At 55.6% G+C, this 17,684-nt stretch overlaps 1 protein-coding gene across 1 annotated transcript in view; it reads left to right on the top strand.

Annotated features, from left to right (window-relative positions):
• Positions 1 to 17,684, top strand: part of PLEKHN1 (pleckstrin homology domain containing N1) — a 33,701-nt gene that overhangs the window by 11,883 nt on the left and 4,134 nt on the right. The window contains exons 6-13 of the mRNA XM_064171728.1: positions 4,702 to 4,826; positions 6,136 to 6,282; positions 7,288 to 7,368; positions 11,413 to 11,482; positions 13,272 to 13,426; positions 14,564 to 14,758; positions 15,582 to 15,818; positions 16,905 to 17,057. Coding sequence (XP_064027798.1) covers positions 4,702 to 4,826; positions 6,136 to 6,282; positions 7,288 to 7,368; positions 11,413 to 11,482; positions 13,272 to 13,426; positions 14,564 to 14,758; positions 15,582 to 15,818; positions 16,905 to 17,057 — 1,163 coding nt within the window. The remainder of the gene's footprint in view (positions 1 to 4,701; positions 4,827 to 6,135; positions 6,283 to 7,287; positions 7,369 to 11,412; positions 11,483 to 13,271; positions 13,427 to 14,563; positions 14,759 to 15,581; positions 15,819 to 16,904; positions 17,058 to 17,684) is intronic.

Here is a 17,684-nt window from a genome sequence, read left to right as displayed (position 1 = left end):
ACATGCAGGAGTGTGGCTGGCTGGAAAATTGCCTCCAGCTCTGCTGGGTTCATGTCCTGCTCAGAGAAAGAGCAATCCAAAGGCTTTGAGGCAGAGAGTGCTGCGTCTGTCAGGGAGCTGGGACACCAAGAACACCTGGAGGCAGTGATGTTTAGGATAGCTGGGAGAGCAGTGGAGCAGTTCTCTGCTGGAGGAGGGGGAAATAGAGGCATGGAGGGGAGAGGAGCCTTGTCCATGGCCCCACACAGGGTGGGGTGGAAGTTTCTTGTCTCATGACTCTGAGGCACAAAGGATTTTCTTGAGAAATCCTGTGGCAGCAGCAGTTCCTCTTGCTCTGCTCCTTCTGGGCTTGTTCAGTAGGTCAGAAGGTACCAACACCATCACTGGAAGTGCACAAGAGGTAATGGGAACAAACTTGAACGTAAGAGGCTCCATCTAAACACCAGGAGGAACTCCTTTACCTTCAGGGTGGCAGAGCACAGGAGCAGGCTGCCCAGTGGAGTTGTGAAATGTCCACCTCTGGGCTCATTCCAAACTGACCTGGATGCTGTTTTGTGCAACCTGCTCTGGGTGACTCTGCTCTGGCAGGAGGGATTGGATTTGGATGATCTTCAAAGGCCCCTTCCAGCCCCTAGCTGGAGTTCTGGGGTTCTGACATTCTGGGGTTCTGTGGGGCCAAAGCTCAGCAGCTTGCAGAGCTGTCCCTTGGTGCACTGGCATGAAGAAGTGGAGATGTTGTGCTGAGGGATTTGGTGTTGTCAAGGACTTGTCAGTGTGAAACTAATGATTGGACTCAATGATCTTGAAGGTCTTTTCCAGGCTAAGACACTCTGGCCACTGCTGTGGCTCTGTGGTCCTCCCCCTTGCACAGCCTCTGGTGCCAGTGAGGTTGCTGAGCACCTTGAGTTACCTCTGCAGCTTTAGTGTTTACATAGAGCCTTAGATAGAAATGAGCTGCTGCTGCTCCAGGAAGAAGCTTTCTTGCTTCTGATGTTCCTCTGGAAGCATTCACAGGGAAAAGAGGAAGAGAGCAGGGCAGATGAAAAGAGCACGAGGGCTGGCACAGGTTGCTCAGCAAGGCTGTGTCATGGTCCTGCTGCAAACGTGCCCCTGGGGCTGAGGGAAATGGCAGCAGAGGGATGAGCAGCAGCAGCCTTTTAAGCTCTGCTTTGCAGCCTCCCTCCTCGCAGCAGCAGCTTCAGGCATGTCCCCAGCTTCAGGCTTAGGTAGGAGTTTGCTTTCTCATTTTCTCTTCCTTTGGGGCCCAATTTAGATGTGGTATCCTCAGGATATGTCTGAAAGGTTGGCCTGAGGGGAGCTGGCAGAGCAAGCAGTGCCATGGCAAGGGTCATGCCCTACCAGCAGAACTCCTCCTGTTTCTAGAAGGGCTTGGGTTGCCCAGAGAAGCCCTCAGAGCTGCCAGAATAACACCAGCACCTTGATATCCTCCTAGCAGCTCTGTAAAGTAGGCAATCACTACTTTATCTCCACCCCAAGAAAGGAAATCCCTCTTGGGATCTCTGTCCCAAGAGAAGAAAACTGAGGCAAGAGGAGGCAAGAGGACCCCAGAGCCATGGTGTGCCAAGGGCACTTGGATGCTCAGCAAGGACAACAACAACATCACACAGCTGTTCTGGTTTGGAAAGCCCTCTGAGACCACCAAATCCAACCTTCTCCCTACACCTCCATGCCCACTAAGCCATGCCCCCCAGGTGCCATGGCCACATGTTTTCAGAACACCTCCAGGGATGGGCACTCCACCACCTCCCTGGGCAGCCTGTGCCAGTGCCTGACCACACCTGCAGCAAAGAAATTCTTCCTAATCTCCAACCTAAACCCTCCTTGGTGCAAATTTGAGGCTGTTTCCTATTGTTTTATTGGGTTGTTTTTTTTCACTTGATATTAGGGAGCAGAGCCCAACCCCCACCTGGCTCCAGCCTCCTCGCAGGCAGCTGTAAAGAGCTCTCCCCTCAGCCTCCTCTGCTCCAGGCTAAGCACCCCCAGCTCCCTCAGCTGCTTCTCCCCAGCCCTCTTCTCCAGACCCTTCACCACCTTTGCTGCCCTTCTCTGGCCCCACTCCAGCCCCTCAATGTAAATGAGGGGCACTGAGCACCTGTTTACTGTGAGGGACCTGCATGGGCTGACTCAGGGGGTGCCTGCCTCAGTTTCCCTGCCTCTGTTGTGTCTCTCTCACTGCATTTCCTGACAGACAAAGCCTTTGCTACCTGCTCTTGATAAACAATGCAGACACGGTGGGATGAAAGGCTCCACGGAAGGGCAAAGTATCCTGCCCGTGTGCTTATCTGCTTGCTTCCAAGCCCTACAAAGCCAGACCTTCCTCTCCAGGCAGCAGAATGGCTCATTACCAGCTCCCTGGTAAATGATTCACCCCAGCACACATTCTGCCCCTGCCAGACGTCACTGGGCTATGTCTGCAGTGCAGAGCAGAGGGTGTGTGAGGCTGTTGTGCTGGTGAGCAAGTGATAGCTGGGAACAGAACATCAACACGACCCGGGGCCGCTCCTGCCCTGAGGAGTCTGCCTGAGAGCAGGCTCAGTTCGTCTGGCAGGGGTTGCTGTTTGGGGAAGCAGTGAGTAAACCGTGTCAGAAAGCTGCCCACGTTCTACATCTTGAGTGGCAAAGTGAAACTAGGAAGTGGCCTGGGACTGTTGGGTCGAGCTGGGCTGGCTGCAGCTGCGCTCTGGGGTGGGTCATAGAATCAACCAGGATGGAAGAGAGCTCCAAGCTCAGCCAGCCCAGCCTAGCACCCAGCCCTGCCCAACCAACCAGACCATGGCACCAAGTGCCTCATCCAGTCTCTTCTTGAACACCTCCAGGCACGGTGACTCCACCACCTCCCTGGGCAGCCCATTCCAGTGCCAATCACTCTCTCTGCCAACAACTTCCTCCTAACATCCAGCATAGACCTGCCCTGGCACAGCTTGAGGCTGTGTCCCCTTGTTCTATTGGTGGTTGTCTGGGAGAAGAGCCCACCCTCCACCTGGCTACAACCTCCCTTCAGGTAGTTGTAGACAGCAATGAGGTCCCCCCTGAGCCTCCTCTTCTCCAGGGTAAACACCCCCAGCTCCCTCAGCCTCTCCTCATAGGGTTTGTGCTCCAGGCCCCTCCCCAGCTTTGTTGCCCTTCTCTGGACACCTTCCAGCACCTCAACATCTCTCTTGAATTGAGGGGCCCAGAACTGGACACAGCACTCCAGGTGTGGCCTGAGCAGTGCTGGGTCTCTGCACCCAGAGATGCTGAGTTTTTGGGGGACACACACTTGTAGAATCATAGAATCACCAAGGTTGGGAAAGACCTCCAAGATCATCAAGTCCAACTGTTAACCTAACACTGGCAAGTCAGCCACTGGATCATGGTCCTAAGTGCCACACAGACCTGTGCCTTTCAGCACTTGCAGGGATGGTGATGCCAGCACTGCCCTGGGCAGCTTGTGCTGGGGCTTAACCATTCTTCCAGGGAAAAAACCTTTCCTAATGTCCAACCCAAACCATTGCTGACACAACCTAAGATTTTAGAGGACTTTGGATTCCTGTTTTAAGAAGCAATGTGCTAAAAAGAGCCTGGATGTGTTTGAGAGAGAAATTCCATTTTCTGATGCCACCCTATCCTGAGAGTGTTTGGGGTTGAGAAGCAGAAGAAAGGAGGCCTGCAAGAAAGCTGGAGCACAGATTTTCTCTGGGAGGACAAAGAAGCATCAGTTTAGAGAGGGTGGGACAGGCTCTGGTCTTGCACTGATACAATTGAGTTTAGAACCTGTGCCCTTGTAGAGGGGGAGGGCAAAAATCAGGGTAAAGTGATCCTAGGAGTGCTTTGGTTGGAAAAGACTTTTAAGATCATTGACTCCCACCATGGACTGGAGAAAAGAAGGCTCCAGGAAGACCTCAGAGCAGCCTTCCAGTACCTGAAAGGGACCTACAAGAAAGCTGGGGAGGGACTTTTGACAAGGGCTTGAAGTGATAGGATGAGAGGGAATGGATTGAAGCTGCAAGGGAGGAGATGAAGAAGAAATTCTTGACAGAGAGGGTGGGGAGACACTGGAACAGACTGCCCAGGGAGGCTGTGGATGCTCCCTCCCTGGGGGTGTTCAAGGTCAGGCTGGATGAGGCCTTGAGCACCCTGGGTTACTGGGAGGTGTCCCTGCCCATGACAGGGGGGCTGCAACTGGGTGAGCTTTGCAGTCCCTTCCCACCCAACCCATTCTATGAATCTATGAGATCTGTTATTTCAAGCTTGACTTTTGTCCTTTGCTTTCTGCTGCTGGCCTGGTTTTGGACTGCAAAGTGACTGGTGGTCAGAGCTGGGCTTGTCTGCATGAGCAGGTTGTGAGAGGATGTTGGAGCAGCCCCTGCTGAGTTGCTCCCTGATGCGTGGCAATGCTTAGCGGCAGGAAGGAGTGGGGATGGTGGAGTCACCATCCCTGGAGGTGCTCAAGAAATGTGTGGATGTGGCACCTCAGGATGTGGTTTCATGGGCATGGTGGTGTTGAGTTGGAGGTTGGGCTCCATGATCTTAGAGCTCTTTCCCAGCAGAAGCAAATCTGTGATGCCAGCAGAGCAATGCTCTTGCAGGCAGCCCACGATGTGACGCTCTGAGCACAGCAGCTCTGGCCAGCTCATTACTTATTGATGCTGCAACTGGTGCCCTTATCTGCTCAGCTCATCTGGTGTCTTGCATTCCCAGGTCCTCTGCTGAATCCCCTTATCATCTTCTGCCCTACTGAGTCAGACCTGAAGCAGTGGCTTTATCACCTGGAGAAGCAGATCCAGCTGAATGGAGGGAGCCTTGGCTTGCCCTTCCTGTCCCAGGTTAGTTCCTCAGGTTGGTGACCTCTGTGGGCTCAAAGCTGAAGGGATGAAGTCTTAACACCAGGCTGGAGCAACCTGCTCTAATGAGAGGTGCCCCTGCCTTTGGGGGCAGATGATCTTTCAGGTCCCTTCCAAATCAAGGCTGGGCAAGTTGGGTGGATGCTGCACTGCTCCTGCTGCATCAGTGGGAGGGATGATCTCTCTCTGCCATTTCCACCACACTTCTTAGGTGCTCACCTAACACCTTTCTCTTCCAAAATCATGACTGAGTGCCACATGGAGCTCTGGGTACCTCCTCCAGACTGGAGAGGTTGAGCAGAGGGCTGGGAATGGAAAGGGAGAGAGGCTCCAGGTCTATTCCCAAATGCTTCTTGCCATGCTTTTTGCTATTTCAAAATGTTGGAAGGAAATGTGAAGTTAACTCCTGGCCTAAGCCCCTTTTCCCAGGTCAGCTGCTTGGCTGCTTCACTGCATCAGGCAGGGAGCTGCCCCTCTGGCATGGTGCATAGGGGGTTGGTGCCACTTGCAGCACTGCCAGCAGCTGCTGGGGCTGGGCACAGTCTGTAATTCAATCCTTCCTAGACAGACACTTGACATGCTCTTGCTTGGGAACACCTCTGCCAGTGGAGGAGCCATGTGTTTGCCTTCAGATGGTCTTAACTCTGCAGGGAGCTTGGGATTTCAGCCTGGATGGCAACCCCAAAGGTGCTCTGTGCTGCTGAGACCTGCCAGCAGCTCGCTGCGTTTCTGCTGCCTGTGTGCTCCCAGCTTCTAACGTTGGAGGTTGCCCTTTGGGCTGCCTCCTGCAAGGGAAGGCAGCAGAAAGAAAAGCTTTTGTAAGAGGGCATGGCAGGGTGTGGGTGCTGAAAGGCAGACCTGTGACCCAGAGGTGCCACCACCACAGCCTCTGAAGGGTCAGAGGTTTGGGTCTAGTTCAGAGAGGTTCTCACACAGTTGGTTGCTTGTGCAATCCACCCAGAGTTTACAAAACATCTGGAGGAGGAGGCTGGGACTGGAGCCTAGAAACCAGGAGCAGTCTGAAGAGACCTGTGGGGTGTTGTACTTCCCTCCCTGCCCCTGTCCTGTCCTGTAACAGCAGGAATGCCCCTTTGGAAGGCAGTGAAGAGATGCTGCTGGTACCAAGCATGATTATTCAGTCCCAGCTGGCAAACTGGCTCCTGGACACATTGATTTACCCCCTCCTGCTTCTGCCATGCTTGGAAAGTGGCCTGAGATGGGGCCATGCACTGGCTGAGCTCTTAGGGGAGGATCTGTCTACCCTGCTGCTCAGCCCTGCTCCTCTCCCTAGGACTGGAAGCAGAGCTCCGTGGGGAAGGAGGAGCTGCGGTGGTCCGTGCAGAACATGCCCGTCCAGGAGTGGAGAGGGACCCAGAGGGAGTCCCTCGGTGATGTTCTCTGTGTCTCCAAAGTGAAGCTTCAGCATCTGCCTTTCCAGGTAGGACACACCTCTGGGGAGCAGCCTCCTGTCAGTGTGGCTCAGAGAAGTGAATGGATGGGGAGTGACTGCTGCAGACTCCTGCCCACCTGCTGGTCCAATGGGTCCAAAAAGGGTCAACCTGGGGGTCTGGGCTGATGAAAAGCTCAACATGAGCCTGCAGTGCCCAGACAGCAACCCTGTGCTGGGCTGCAGCAAGAGCAGTGTGGGCAGCAGGGCAAGGGAGGGGATTCTGCCCCTTGGCTCTGCTCCCCCCAGACCCCACCTGGAGTCCTGGGTGCAGTTGTGGAGCCCCCAGCACAAGCAGGACATGGAAGTGTTGGAGCCAGTGCAGAGGAGGCCACCAAGATGCTGAGAGGGCTGCAGCAGCTCTGCTCTGAGGACAGGCTGAGAGAGTTGGGGCTGTGCAGCCTGGAGAAGAGAAGGCTTGGAGGAGACCTTGGAGTGGCCTTCCAGGATCTGAAAGGGGCTGCAGGAAGGCTGGGGAGGGACTATTGACAAGGGCTTGTAATGAAAGGATGAGGAGGAATGGGTTTGAAGTGGCAGAGGGGAGATTGGAAGCGGATGTTAGGAAGAAGTGTTTGCAGTGAGGGTGGTGAGAGACTGGCACAGGTTGAGGGTGGTGAGACACTGGCACAGGTTTCCTAGGGAGGTGTTCAAGGCCAGGTTGGATGAGGCTTTGAGCATCCTGTTCTAGCAGGAGGTGTCCCTGCCTGTGGCAGGGAGTTGGAACTGGCTGAGCTCTGAGGTCCCTTCCAACCTAAACCATTCTGTGATTCTATTTCCCCCCAGCCCCAGCAAACAGGGCAAGGTTTGTCACTGCTCCTGTGGCCCAGCAGTGGTGCTTGGGGACAGCATTTGTAGGACAAGGCTGGCAGCTGGAGCAGACAGGAATCTCCAGTGGAGCTCTGTTGCAGGGAAGCAGCAGAAGAGCCTCAGGCTGCTGTCAGAGAGACACAAAATGGGCTCTGCAGACCTGAACCCTCTTGCCCTTTCCTTTCCCAGGAGCAGCATGACAGGCTGCTGGTGCTGTACCCATCCACCCTGGTGATAGTCTCTGAAGAGCACAACGGCCTCTGTTTTAAGGTAAGAGACTTGGGGTGGCTCAGCCTGGACAAGAGAAGGCTCCAGAGAGCCCTTCTGGTGGCCTTTCAGTACTTCAAGGGGCCATCAGCAAGCTGAGCACAGACTTTTGTGCAGGGCCTGTTGTGCCAGGACAAGGGGTGATGGCTGGAAGCTAGAAGAGGGGGATTCAGAGTGGAGAGAGGGAAGGAATTTTCTCTGATGAGGGTGGTGAGACCCTGGCCCAGAGAGGTGGTGGATGCTCCATCCCTGCAACCACTGCAGGTGGGGTTGGTTGGGGCTCTGAGCAAGCTGCTGTAGCTGGGGATGTCCCTGCTGACTGCAGGGGGTTGGACTGGCTGAGCTTTAAATGTCTCTTCCCACCCAAAGCAGTCTGATTCTGAGCTCGGCTTCCTGCCCTCTCTCTCTCCCATCCACAGCAGCTACTGCAGCACTTCTTTGGCTCGCTGCTCCCCTCCACCTGGGTTCCCTTGTGCTCCTCGTGTTGCCAAGGGCTTTCCCTCCTCACTGCTGCCTTGCCAGCTGGCAGGTCAGCAGGCAGAGGGGATGGTGCAAGCTCTCTTCCCATGAGAAACACCTTGCCCTCCTACAAAAGCCTGGGGGAAAGGAGCTGGCTGCCAAGGAATCCGAGTCTCTGGGAGGAGGGAGGCTGGCGTGTTGCTGGGTGGTTATGCTGGCACACAGCCTGGCTTGCTTGCTTGAGACAGGAGCTGGAACAGCCCCAGAGAGTGCCCCTGAGAGGGCTTTGCTTCCCAGGCTCTGTGGGGAGCACTTGGAAGCAGGCAGCACGGCTGGTGCTGGTGGCAGCAGGGAGAGGCTGCTGCTGGGGCACTGGGGCTGCTGCTCCTTCCCCCGAGAGCAATGTCTGGGCATGGCAGTGGAAGGGGCAGCAAGGACCTGGCAGTGCTGGTGGGCAAGGTCACCAGGAGCCAGCCATGTGCTCTTGTGGCCAAGAAGTCAAATGGTCTCTTGGGGTGCATTAAGGAGAGTGGGAGCAGCAAGTTGAGGGAGGTTCTCTTGCCCTTCTGCTCTGCCCTGGTGAGGCCCCATCTGGAGTACTGGGTCCAGTTCTGGGCTCCCCAGTTCAAAAGGGACAGGGAGCTGTTGGAGAGTCCAGTGGGGGCTATGAGGATGATGAGGGCACTGGAGCATCTGTCTTACAAAGAGACATTGAGAGCCCTGGGGCTGTTTAGCTGGTGAAGAGTGACCTGAGAGGGGATCTGATCAGTGCTCAGCAAGGGCTAAAGGGTGGGGGGCAAGAGGATGGGGCCAGGCTCTTACCAGTGGTGCCCAGTGAGAAGAAGAGGGCAACAGGCAGGAACTGGAACCCAGGAGGTTGCATTTGAACACGAGGAGAAACTTCTTTGGTGTGAGGGTGCTGGAGGCCTGGAGCAGGCTGCCCACAGAGGTTCTGGAGTCTCCTTCCCTGCAAAGATTCCAAACCTGCCTGAGCATTGTGATCCTACTGTGGGTGCCCTGCTGCAGGAAGGGGTTGGGCTGGATGATGTCCAGAGGTTCCCTTCCAACTTCTACCATTCCATAGTGCCCCAGGGGATGTAAGATGAGCTTCTCCAAGTCCACTCATGGGTCTTTGCTTGTGGGAGCAATGCTGGGAGCCTCGGTGGCCTCAGTGGATGGGCAGTGGCACATTCACGTTGCCTGCAGTCTGAATGCCCCTGAAACCTGACTGCCAGCATCCACCTGAGACATCACTGCACTGCTTGCTAGACAGCCCTCTGCTTTCTGCCCCTGTTCTCCCATGCCAGCACAAATGAGCCAGGAAGAGCAGTGACCTGTCTGTGAACCTGCACATGCAGCACCACCAGCACATGGCTAAGCAGTGCTGAGCTGCTCCTGCTCTTCAGCATCATCCTTCTTAGTCACTGAGAGAGGAAGCAGACAAAAAGAAGCCCCACAGAGACAAGGGGCTGGTGAAATTCAATGTCAAATAAGGCTGCACCTCAAGTACTGGGTTCAGTTTTGGGGCCCTCACTCCAAGAAGGACATTGAGGGGCTGGAGTGGGTCCAGAGAAGAACAATGAAGGTGATGAAGGGTCTGGAGAATAGGGCTGGGGAGCAGCAGCTGAGGGAGAAAAGGAGACTGTGGGGAGACCTTTTGGCTATCTCTAGCTCCCTGAGAGGAGGTTGGAGAGAGATGGAGGTTGGTAAGAAGTCACAAAGAGGAAATGGCCTCAAGCTGCCCCAGGGGAGGCTTAGGCTGGATATTAGGCACAGTTTCTGTGCTGCAAGAGTGGTCAGGGATGGGAACAGGCTGCCCAGGGAGGTAGTGGAGTCCTCATCCCTGGAGGCATTCAAAAAGCATGCAGACAGGGCACCTGGGTGGGGGGGGCATGGTTTAGTGGGCACGGTGGTGATGGGTTGAAGGTCAGATCTGATGATCTTAGAGGACTTTTCCAACCTGAATGACTCCACAACTCTGTGTGAACTCAGTGGGGTTCTTCTCCACCCGACCTCACCGTGCCCACATCAGGGCTGCCCGTGGGAAGTCCCACACAGACCATCTCCCTGCTCAGCTTGGCTGCTCTGGGAAGGGGTGTGGGGAGCTGTGTGCCAGTCAGAGCTCCCCCCCATCCCCAGTGCAAGAGTGGGAGGTGTTTTCCAGCAGCTGGTGGCTTGTGTGACACACCTCAGCTGGAGCCTGTTTTCGGGAAGGCGTTGCTTGCAGTTCCTGGGAACGGGGCACCAGGGCAGGGGGCCTTGGGTTGGGCTCTGGGATTAACTCATCTCTTTTGAAACCTTTCAAGCTGATTTCTCTGCCCTGTCCCTGCAATGTTCCCTTCCCACGGTGGCTGAGCCTCAGTCCCTGGGCTCGGCGGGGCGATGGCAGAGCTGCTGCGCGGGGCGGCAGGCAGGCAGGCAGGAGGTGATTCACCAGCCTGTGCCGCTGCTCTGGGAACCTGATTTTCCACAGGCATGTCAGGGCACAGGAGCCTTCTCCAGGACTTCTGCAAATTAACTTCCCTCCCCTGCCAGCAGAAGCTGAGCCCTACAATTTGTGGGCAAAGGAAATGGCCTGGCCCCTTTCTTCCTCGGCTTCATACAAACCGCAGCAGCTGCTGCTGCCAAGTTTGTCTGTGGGACAGGGAAAGGGAAGGCAGAGGCTGGGCCTGCTGGGAAGGGGCTCCCCCAGAGCAGCAGCAGCTGGCTCAGCACTGCTGGGAAAAGGCCCTGGGCCAGGTGTAAATCGGTGAAGGAGAAGGAGATGCCAGGGGGTCAGGCTGCAGAAGCTCTCCTGAAGCCAAGCTGTGTGTTAGGAGCTCAGGCTGCAGCTCACCTGAAGCCAAGCTGTGTGTTAGGAGCTCAGGCTGCAGCTCTCCTGAAGCCAAGCTGTGTGTTAGGAGCTCAGGCTGCAGCTCACCTGAAGCCAAGCTGTGTGTCAGGAGCTCAGGCTGCAGCTCACCTGAAGCCAAGCTGTGTGTTAGGAGCTCAGGCTGCAGCTCACCTGAAGCCAAGCTGTGTGTTAGGAGCTCAGGCTGCAGCTCACCTGAAGCCAAGCTGTGTGTTAGGAGCTCAGGCTGCAGCTCACCTGAAGCCAAGCTGTGTGTTAGGAGCTGAGGCTGCAGAAGCTCTCCTGAAGCCAACCTGTGTGATACCTGCAGGATGTTGCTGTGCTTTCCTAGGTGGGACTCATGGAACAGTTTGGCTTGGAACAGACCTTGGACAACTCCCTGGCATTGAGCTGGGTGTTGGCCTCTACTCCCCAGCAGCAAGTGATAGGGCAAAGAGGAAATGGCCTGAAGCAGCACCAGGAAAGGCTTAGGTTGGACATGAGGAAGAATTTCTTCCCCAGTAGGGTTGTCAGGCCCTGGCCCAGGCTGCTCAGGGAAGTGGTGGAGGTATTTAACACCCATGCAGATGCCATGGTTCAGTGATGACCTGGCAGTGCTGAATTGGACTTGATGACCTTAAAGGTCTCTTCTAACCAAAACAATTCCATGATTCCATTCTGTGCTTCATGAAAGCCTCTCTGGAAGCAGGTTTTTTTGCCCAGCTGTGTGGTCCTCATCCTGCTTCTCTCCCCAACAGGGTGAGCTGCCACTCAATGCCATCCAAGTGCTCTTTGAAGAGAATGAGAAAACCTCCTTTTTAATAGAAGGTGAGTCTGGGGTGCCAAGGGCTGTGCTGGGAGGAGCCCTGGGGGGCTCTTGTGGCTGCTCTCAAGGTCAGCACCCAAACTCTGAGAGCTGAGCTGCTCAGAGATCTGGGATGGGCTGCGGGACCTGGCTGTGGTGGCAGGGAGAGGTTGGGAAGGCAGGAGAAGGACTTCCAGCCGTGGCTGTGCTTGTCGCTGTGTGGCTGCACAGCTTCCCTCTCATGCAGCTTGGAGCTGTGGTTGCCACTGTCCTACCTTCAGCACTAAAGGCAGAGGATTCCCAATGTCCCTGCACTGCTGTTAGAGCCCCCGGGTCCTGGGAGAATGTAGGGAGGGATGGAGCAAGGAGGTTACAATGGGATGGCCAAAAAGAACAGGGACTTGTTGGAGAGGGTACAGCAGGGGTTGGAGAGGGTAGAGCAACAGGCTACAAGGATGCTGAGGGGACTTGAACATCTCCCTTAAGAGGAAAGACTGAGAGCATTGGGGGTTTTTAGTGTGGAGAAGAGAAGACTGAGGGGGGGACCTCATCAATGCTCTTCAATACTTCAAGGGTGGGCATCAGGAGGATGGGGCCAGGCTTTTGTCACAGGGCAAGGGGCAACAGGCACAAACCTGGGGACTTGAGCATCTTCCCTACAAAGAGAGACTGAGAGCCCTGGGGCTGTTTAGTCTGGAGGAGAGAAGGCTGAGAGGAGAGCTGATCAGTGTTTACAGATATCTGAGGGGTGGGGGCCAAGTGCCTGGGGCCAAGCTCTTTTGGGTGGTCAGCAGCAAGAAGCCAAGGAGCAGCAGCTGCAAAGTGGAACAGAGAAGGTTTCAGCTCAACATGAGGAGAAACTTCCTTACAGTGAGGGTGGCAGAGCCCTGGGGCAGGCTGCCCAGAGAGGCTGTGGAGTCTCCTCTGGAGACTTTCAACCCCCACCTGGATGCATTCCTGAGTGAGCTACCCTTGGGGATGCTGCCTTGGTAGGGAGGTTGGACTTGATCTCTGGAGGTCATAGAATCATAGAATCAAGCAGGTTGGAAGAGACCTTCAAGATCATCCAGTCCAACCTAGCACCCAGCCCTGGCCAATCAACCAGACCCCCTCCAACCTCACCAGTTCTGTGAGTCTGTGATAAGAAGCTACATCCAAACATGAGGTAGGACTTCTGCTTTGAGAGTGGCAGAGCCCTGGAGCTGGCTGCCCAGAGAGGTGATGGAGTCTCCATCTACAAGGTCTATGAGGAGAGGCTGAGGGAGCTGGGGGGGTGCAGCCTGCAGAAAAGGCTCAGGGGAGAGCTCATTGCTGTCTACAACTACCTGCAGGGAGGCTGTAGCCAGGTGGGGTTGGGCTCTGCTGCCAGGCAGCCAGGGACAGAACAAGGGGACACAGCCTCAAGCTGTGCCAGGGCAGGTTCAGGCTGGATGTTAGGAGGAAGTTGTTGGCAGAGTGATTGGCACTGGAATGGGCTGCCCAGGGAGGTGGTGGAGTCTCTGTGGCTGGAGGTGTTGAAGCCAAGCCTGGCTGGGGCACTTAGTGCCATGGTCTGGTTGGTTGGGCAGGGCTGGGTGCTAGGTTGGGCTGGCTGAGCTTGGAGCTCTCTTCCAACCTGCTTCATTCTATGGTTCTATGATCTCTGGAGACATCCCAAGCCTGCCTGGACGCATTCCTGTGTGACCTTCTCCAGGTGCCCCCCTGCCTTGGCAGGAAGGGTAGGACCAGCTGACCTCCAGGGGTCCCTCCCACCCCTCTGTCCTTCTGTGAGCCCAGCAAAGGCAGGCAGAGCAGTGGGTGATGTCCTTGCAGGCAGGCTGATCAACTCCATCCGGGTGATCTGCCGCAGCTACGAGGACTACCAGGAGTGGCTCTACTGCCTCAAAACAGCTCAGTTCCGCAACGCTGACTCCTCCCTCTCGGGATCAGAGAGCTTCTCAGCATCAAAGCCACCACACCCCAGCCAGGTAAGAGACCTTCTCAGCTTGCATGGTAATCAATAGTTGGCTCCCAGGGCTCCCATCTCTCCCATCTCTGACCACGTGTGAGCAGTCTTGGGACACAGCAGGCATTGCCTCAAGTCCTCCCTTTGAAGGCTTCTCCTGAAGTTTATAGCTTCATGCTTTGGGTTGGAAGGGACCTTGAGGAGCATCCAGTCCCAACCCCACTGCCATGGGCAGGGACAGGTGGTCCTGCTCTGGCAGGGAGGTTGGACTGGATGATCTTAGTGCCATGGCACTTAGTGTCATGGTTAGTTGATTGGCCAGGGCTGGGTGCTAGGTTGGACTGGATGAGCTTGGAGGTCTCTTCCAACCTGCTTGATTCTATGATTCTGTCTTTCAAGGTCCCTTCCAGCCCCTGATATTCTGTGACACCTCCCCCTAGATCAGTTTGCTCAGTGACCTCATCCAGCCTGGCCTTGAACACCTCCAGGGAGGGGACAACCACAGCCTCTCTGGGCAACCTGTTCCAGCACCTCACCATCCTCACTGGGCAGAATTTCTGCCTAGCAATTAAGCTGATGAGCCCTGCAAATCATGTGGGGGCACTTTATTGAGGGATAGGGGCAAATACTATATGCAATTCCTTCACAATTTCATCACTGAGTCCAATTCCTCCAGAGGGTCTCCAGAGGTCACTTCCAACCCCTACCAGAACCTGATAATGCCTGCCAGCACTGCAGCTGGGAGGGGGTCAGGGCACCTGAGCAGCCTTCTCCTTGCTGCAAGCCTTCCTTGCTCTCTGCCCTGCACCTCCATCACCCCTGGCACCTCTGCAAGGCAGAGCCAGCTCTAGAGGGCAGCACATCCCTCTGCAGCAGGCATGGCTTGCCCAGGCAGCTTCTTGCCAGGAGGGCACAGACCCAGGGCTGGCACCGAGCAACAATTTCTTCCCCAGATGGGTTTGACAAGCCCTGGCTCAGGCTGCCCAGGGGGCAGGGGTGGAGTCCCCATCCCTGGAGGGGTTTCAAAGCTGTGGAGATGTGGTGCTGAGGGCCATGGTTTGGAGGTGCCCTGGCAGTGCTGGGTCAGTGGTTGGTACTCGATCACCTTACAGGTCTCTGTTCCTCTGCTCCTCTCACCCTCTCCTTCTCCCCGCTCTAGTTTGCTGGCAGTGGGAGAGGGTCCCTCAGCTCTGACGGCCGCACCAACTCCTGGGCATCGGCAGGGAGGGTGCCCACCTTCACCCACCTGTCCCACAACAGTGGCTCCTTCCCCGATGGACAGTCCCTCCTGATGATGGCTGAGAGCAGGCCACTTGAAGACTCCCTCTCCCCTGGCTATTCCCAGCCTCTCCATGTAAGTGAACCCTCCAACAAGCCTGGGACAAGTGTGGGGACAGATAATGCTTCTGAGCAGAGCAGGTCCAGCCTGGGGCAGGCGTGGGGACAGGCAGTGCCTCTGAGCAGAGCAGGTCCAGCTGCCCAGGTGGGTGGTTGGTGTTTGCTGTGGGATGCAGCAAATCCCTGGCTGGAGCCTGTGTTTGCCCTGGCTCAGCTTTGTTGTTGCTGATAAAGGAAAAGGCAGCCAAGGATTCCCATCCCAGAGCTCCAGTCTGCAGGAAGACTGTGGGGGCAGACTGCAGGAGGGCAAAGGAGACTCTTCAGAGATGAGGAAATCCCAAAGCAAAAGCTCATGGGTGGGGGGAATTGGTGGCCACAGACGTTTGCTCTGCCCACAAGCAGCATTTGTGTGTCCAGGGCAGTGTGTTCGTGTGGCACATGGGCTCTATGATTCTGGTTCTATCATTCTGGCTCTGACTGTGGCTCTATAGTGCTATGATTCTGGCTCTATGATTCTAGTTCTATGATTCTGGCTCTGATTTTGGCTCTGTGGTGCTATGATGCTGGCTCTATGATTCTGGTTCTATGGCCCTAAGATTCTATTATGATTCTATGATTCTGGATCTATGATTCTAGCTCTATGAGTCTGGTTCTATGATTGTATTATTAAGATTATATGTTTCTATGATTATGGCTCTGATTCTGGTTCTGTGGTTCTATGATTCTTTGATTCTGGTCTATGGTTCTGGGGTTCCATGGTTCTGGTTCTGTGTCTCTATGATTCCATGATCGTGGCTCTATGTTTCTACGAGTCCATGACTCTGGTTCTGTGATTGCAGTGCCTGGCACAAGCAGGCTGGCCAAAAGCAGGGCTGCCCGCACAGGACCTGCGGAGGGGAGGCAGTGCCAGGAAGTCCAAGCCTTGTATCCAGCAGCTGCCCAGCCAGGACTCTGAGAGGAGCATCTGCAGCCTCATTGCTGAGAACCCCAGCGCCGAGCTGCTGTCCCCAGTGTACAGGGAGCCCTACTCACAGCACCACCCCCCAGCGCCCCACACACACCTGGACCTCAGCAGCGTAAGGGCACGGGGAGAGGGTCTGCTCTTCTGCCTGGGGAGGGTTGAGCAGCAGGGAGCTGGTGCATGGTTTACCTCTTTCTGATGTTTTTCTCTGCTTGCAGGCATTGCTGTCCTCTCCTCACAGGTGCTCTAGAGTGGGTCTCAATCACAGAATGGTTTGGGCTGGAAGGGATCTTAAAGCTCATCCAGTCCCAACCCCCTGCCATTGGCAGAGATAGACCAGGCACTAGATCAGGCACTAGACCATGGTGCTGGAGGCATCAACCAGCCTGGTTTGAAACACTTCCAGGCATGAGGTGCCCACCACTTCTCTGGGCAATACCTTTCAGTGTCTCACCAGCCTCACAGTAAAGAACCTCTTCCTAATGTCCAATCTGGCTCTACGCTGAAACCCTTTTCCATCTGGAAACCACTCATAGAATGCTTGGGGTTAGAAGTGGCCTTCAAGATCACCTAGTTCCAAACCCCCTTCCGTGAGCAGGGACATCTGCACCTGGAGCAGGTTTCTCTGGTTGCTGCAGGTCAAACAACACGACCTGGAACGTTTCCAGGGAGGGGGCAGCAGTGACCTCTCTGGGTGACCTGTTGCAGTGCCTCACCACCCTCAGAGGGGAGAATTTCTTCCTAGTGTCTAATGGAAATCTCCCTCCTTTCAGTCTGAACCTGTTCCTCCTTGTCCTGTCACTGCCCCCCTGTTGATCAACTGTCCTGTCACTGCCCCCTGGTAGGCAAAACGGCCCTTGGGAGGTGAGGTCAAACACAGCGAGTGGAGCGCTGAGACTCTGAGGCAACACAGCCCCCAGGCACAGTGCTCTCCGAGCTGCAGACTTCTTGCTTCCCAGGGCACAGCCTCATGGTCTGGGCTTTCCAGCATGTGCCCATCCGCGCTTTAGTGTGGGGTGATGCTTCCTCCTCCATCGATGAGTCCGCATCTGGCTCACGCCCAGGGAAGTCCCCTCGTTAGCACAGCCAGGAGCCAGCTCCCCCATCCCTCCCGGGACTCAAACTGCAGGGACATTCCCCACTGGCAGCCCTCCTGGGGCCGAGGCACATGTCCCATCCCTCTTTCCATTCTGCCTTTTAGCTGAACAGATGGAGCCTGGTGGGGAGTCAACCCTCCACAGCTTCCAGCTCCCTGGAGAAGCCGACGGTGACTTGCTCCCCCTTGTACGCCGACCCCTACACTCCCACTTCTCCTGCTGCTCGCAGCCTGGCAGGCTCCAGCTTCCTGGAAGAGGTAAGCCTGTGCCCTCCGTGCTGGTTATGGCCCTGACTCAGCACACAAGCTTTTGGCTCCAGAAATCATGCCTTGGGCCATTTCTTTTCCTGCCGACTGCCCGAGCTGTGAGTGGGCTGTGGAGATGCCTTCTGGGGTGGGGTAGGGCCCTGCATAGCTCTCTGGTTTCTCAAGCCAGGACAGAGTCAGAGGGGAACAGGTTTCCCCTGCCTTATCACTGCATGTCAGCAGCACAACAGTCCCAGGAAGAGCCAGAAACCACAAAAACAAAGGCAGAGACTGAGATGGGAGCCAGAAACCAGAGATGAGTCAGACAGAGACCACTTTATCCAGCCCCAAAAATCCCAGCTGTGATAAGTGGGTGTCTGCTAAAGGCTCCAGTGTTAGCTGTGCTCAGCCCTTGGGAAAGGACTCAGCCTGTGCCTGGCGTCTCCCACACTGCTGAAGTCCTCCCTTCCCTCAGGGGAAGTCCTCCCTTCCTGACTGCTCTGTCCCCTGGCTTCATCCTACTGCCTTCACATCTGGCCAGTGTCCACTGCCTCTGTGGGTCACTGCAAGGGTCCCACAGCCATTCTTCCTTTCACACCTATGCCACCAGGCTTGGAATGTGGTGGAATTTGCAAGGGT

The sequence above is a fragment of the Pogoniulus pusillus genome, chromosome 36 (assembly GCF_015220805.1).
Source record: "Pogoniulus pusillus isolate bPogPus1 chromosome 36, bPogPus1.pri, whole genome shotgun sequence".
NCBI classification, from domain to species: domain Eukaryota; kingdom Metazoa; phylum Chordata; class Aves; order Piciformes; family Lybiidae; genus Pogoniulus; species Pogoniulus pusillus.
This window is presented reverse-complemented; position numbering and strand designations above follow the sequence as displayed.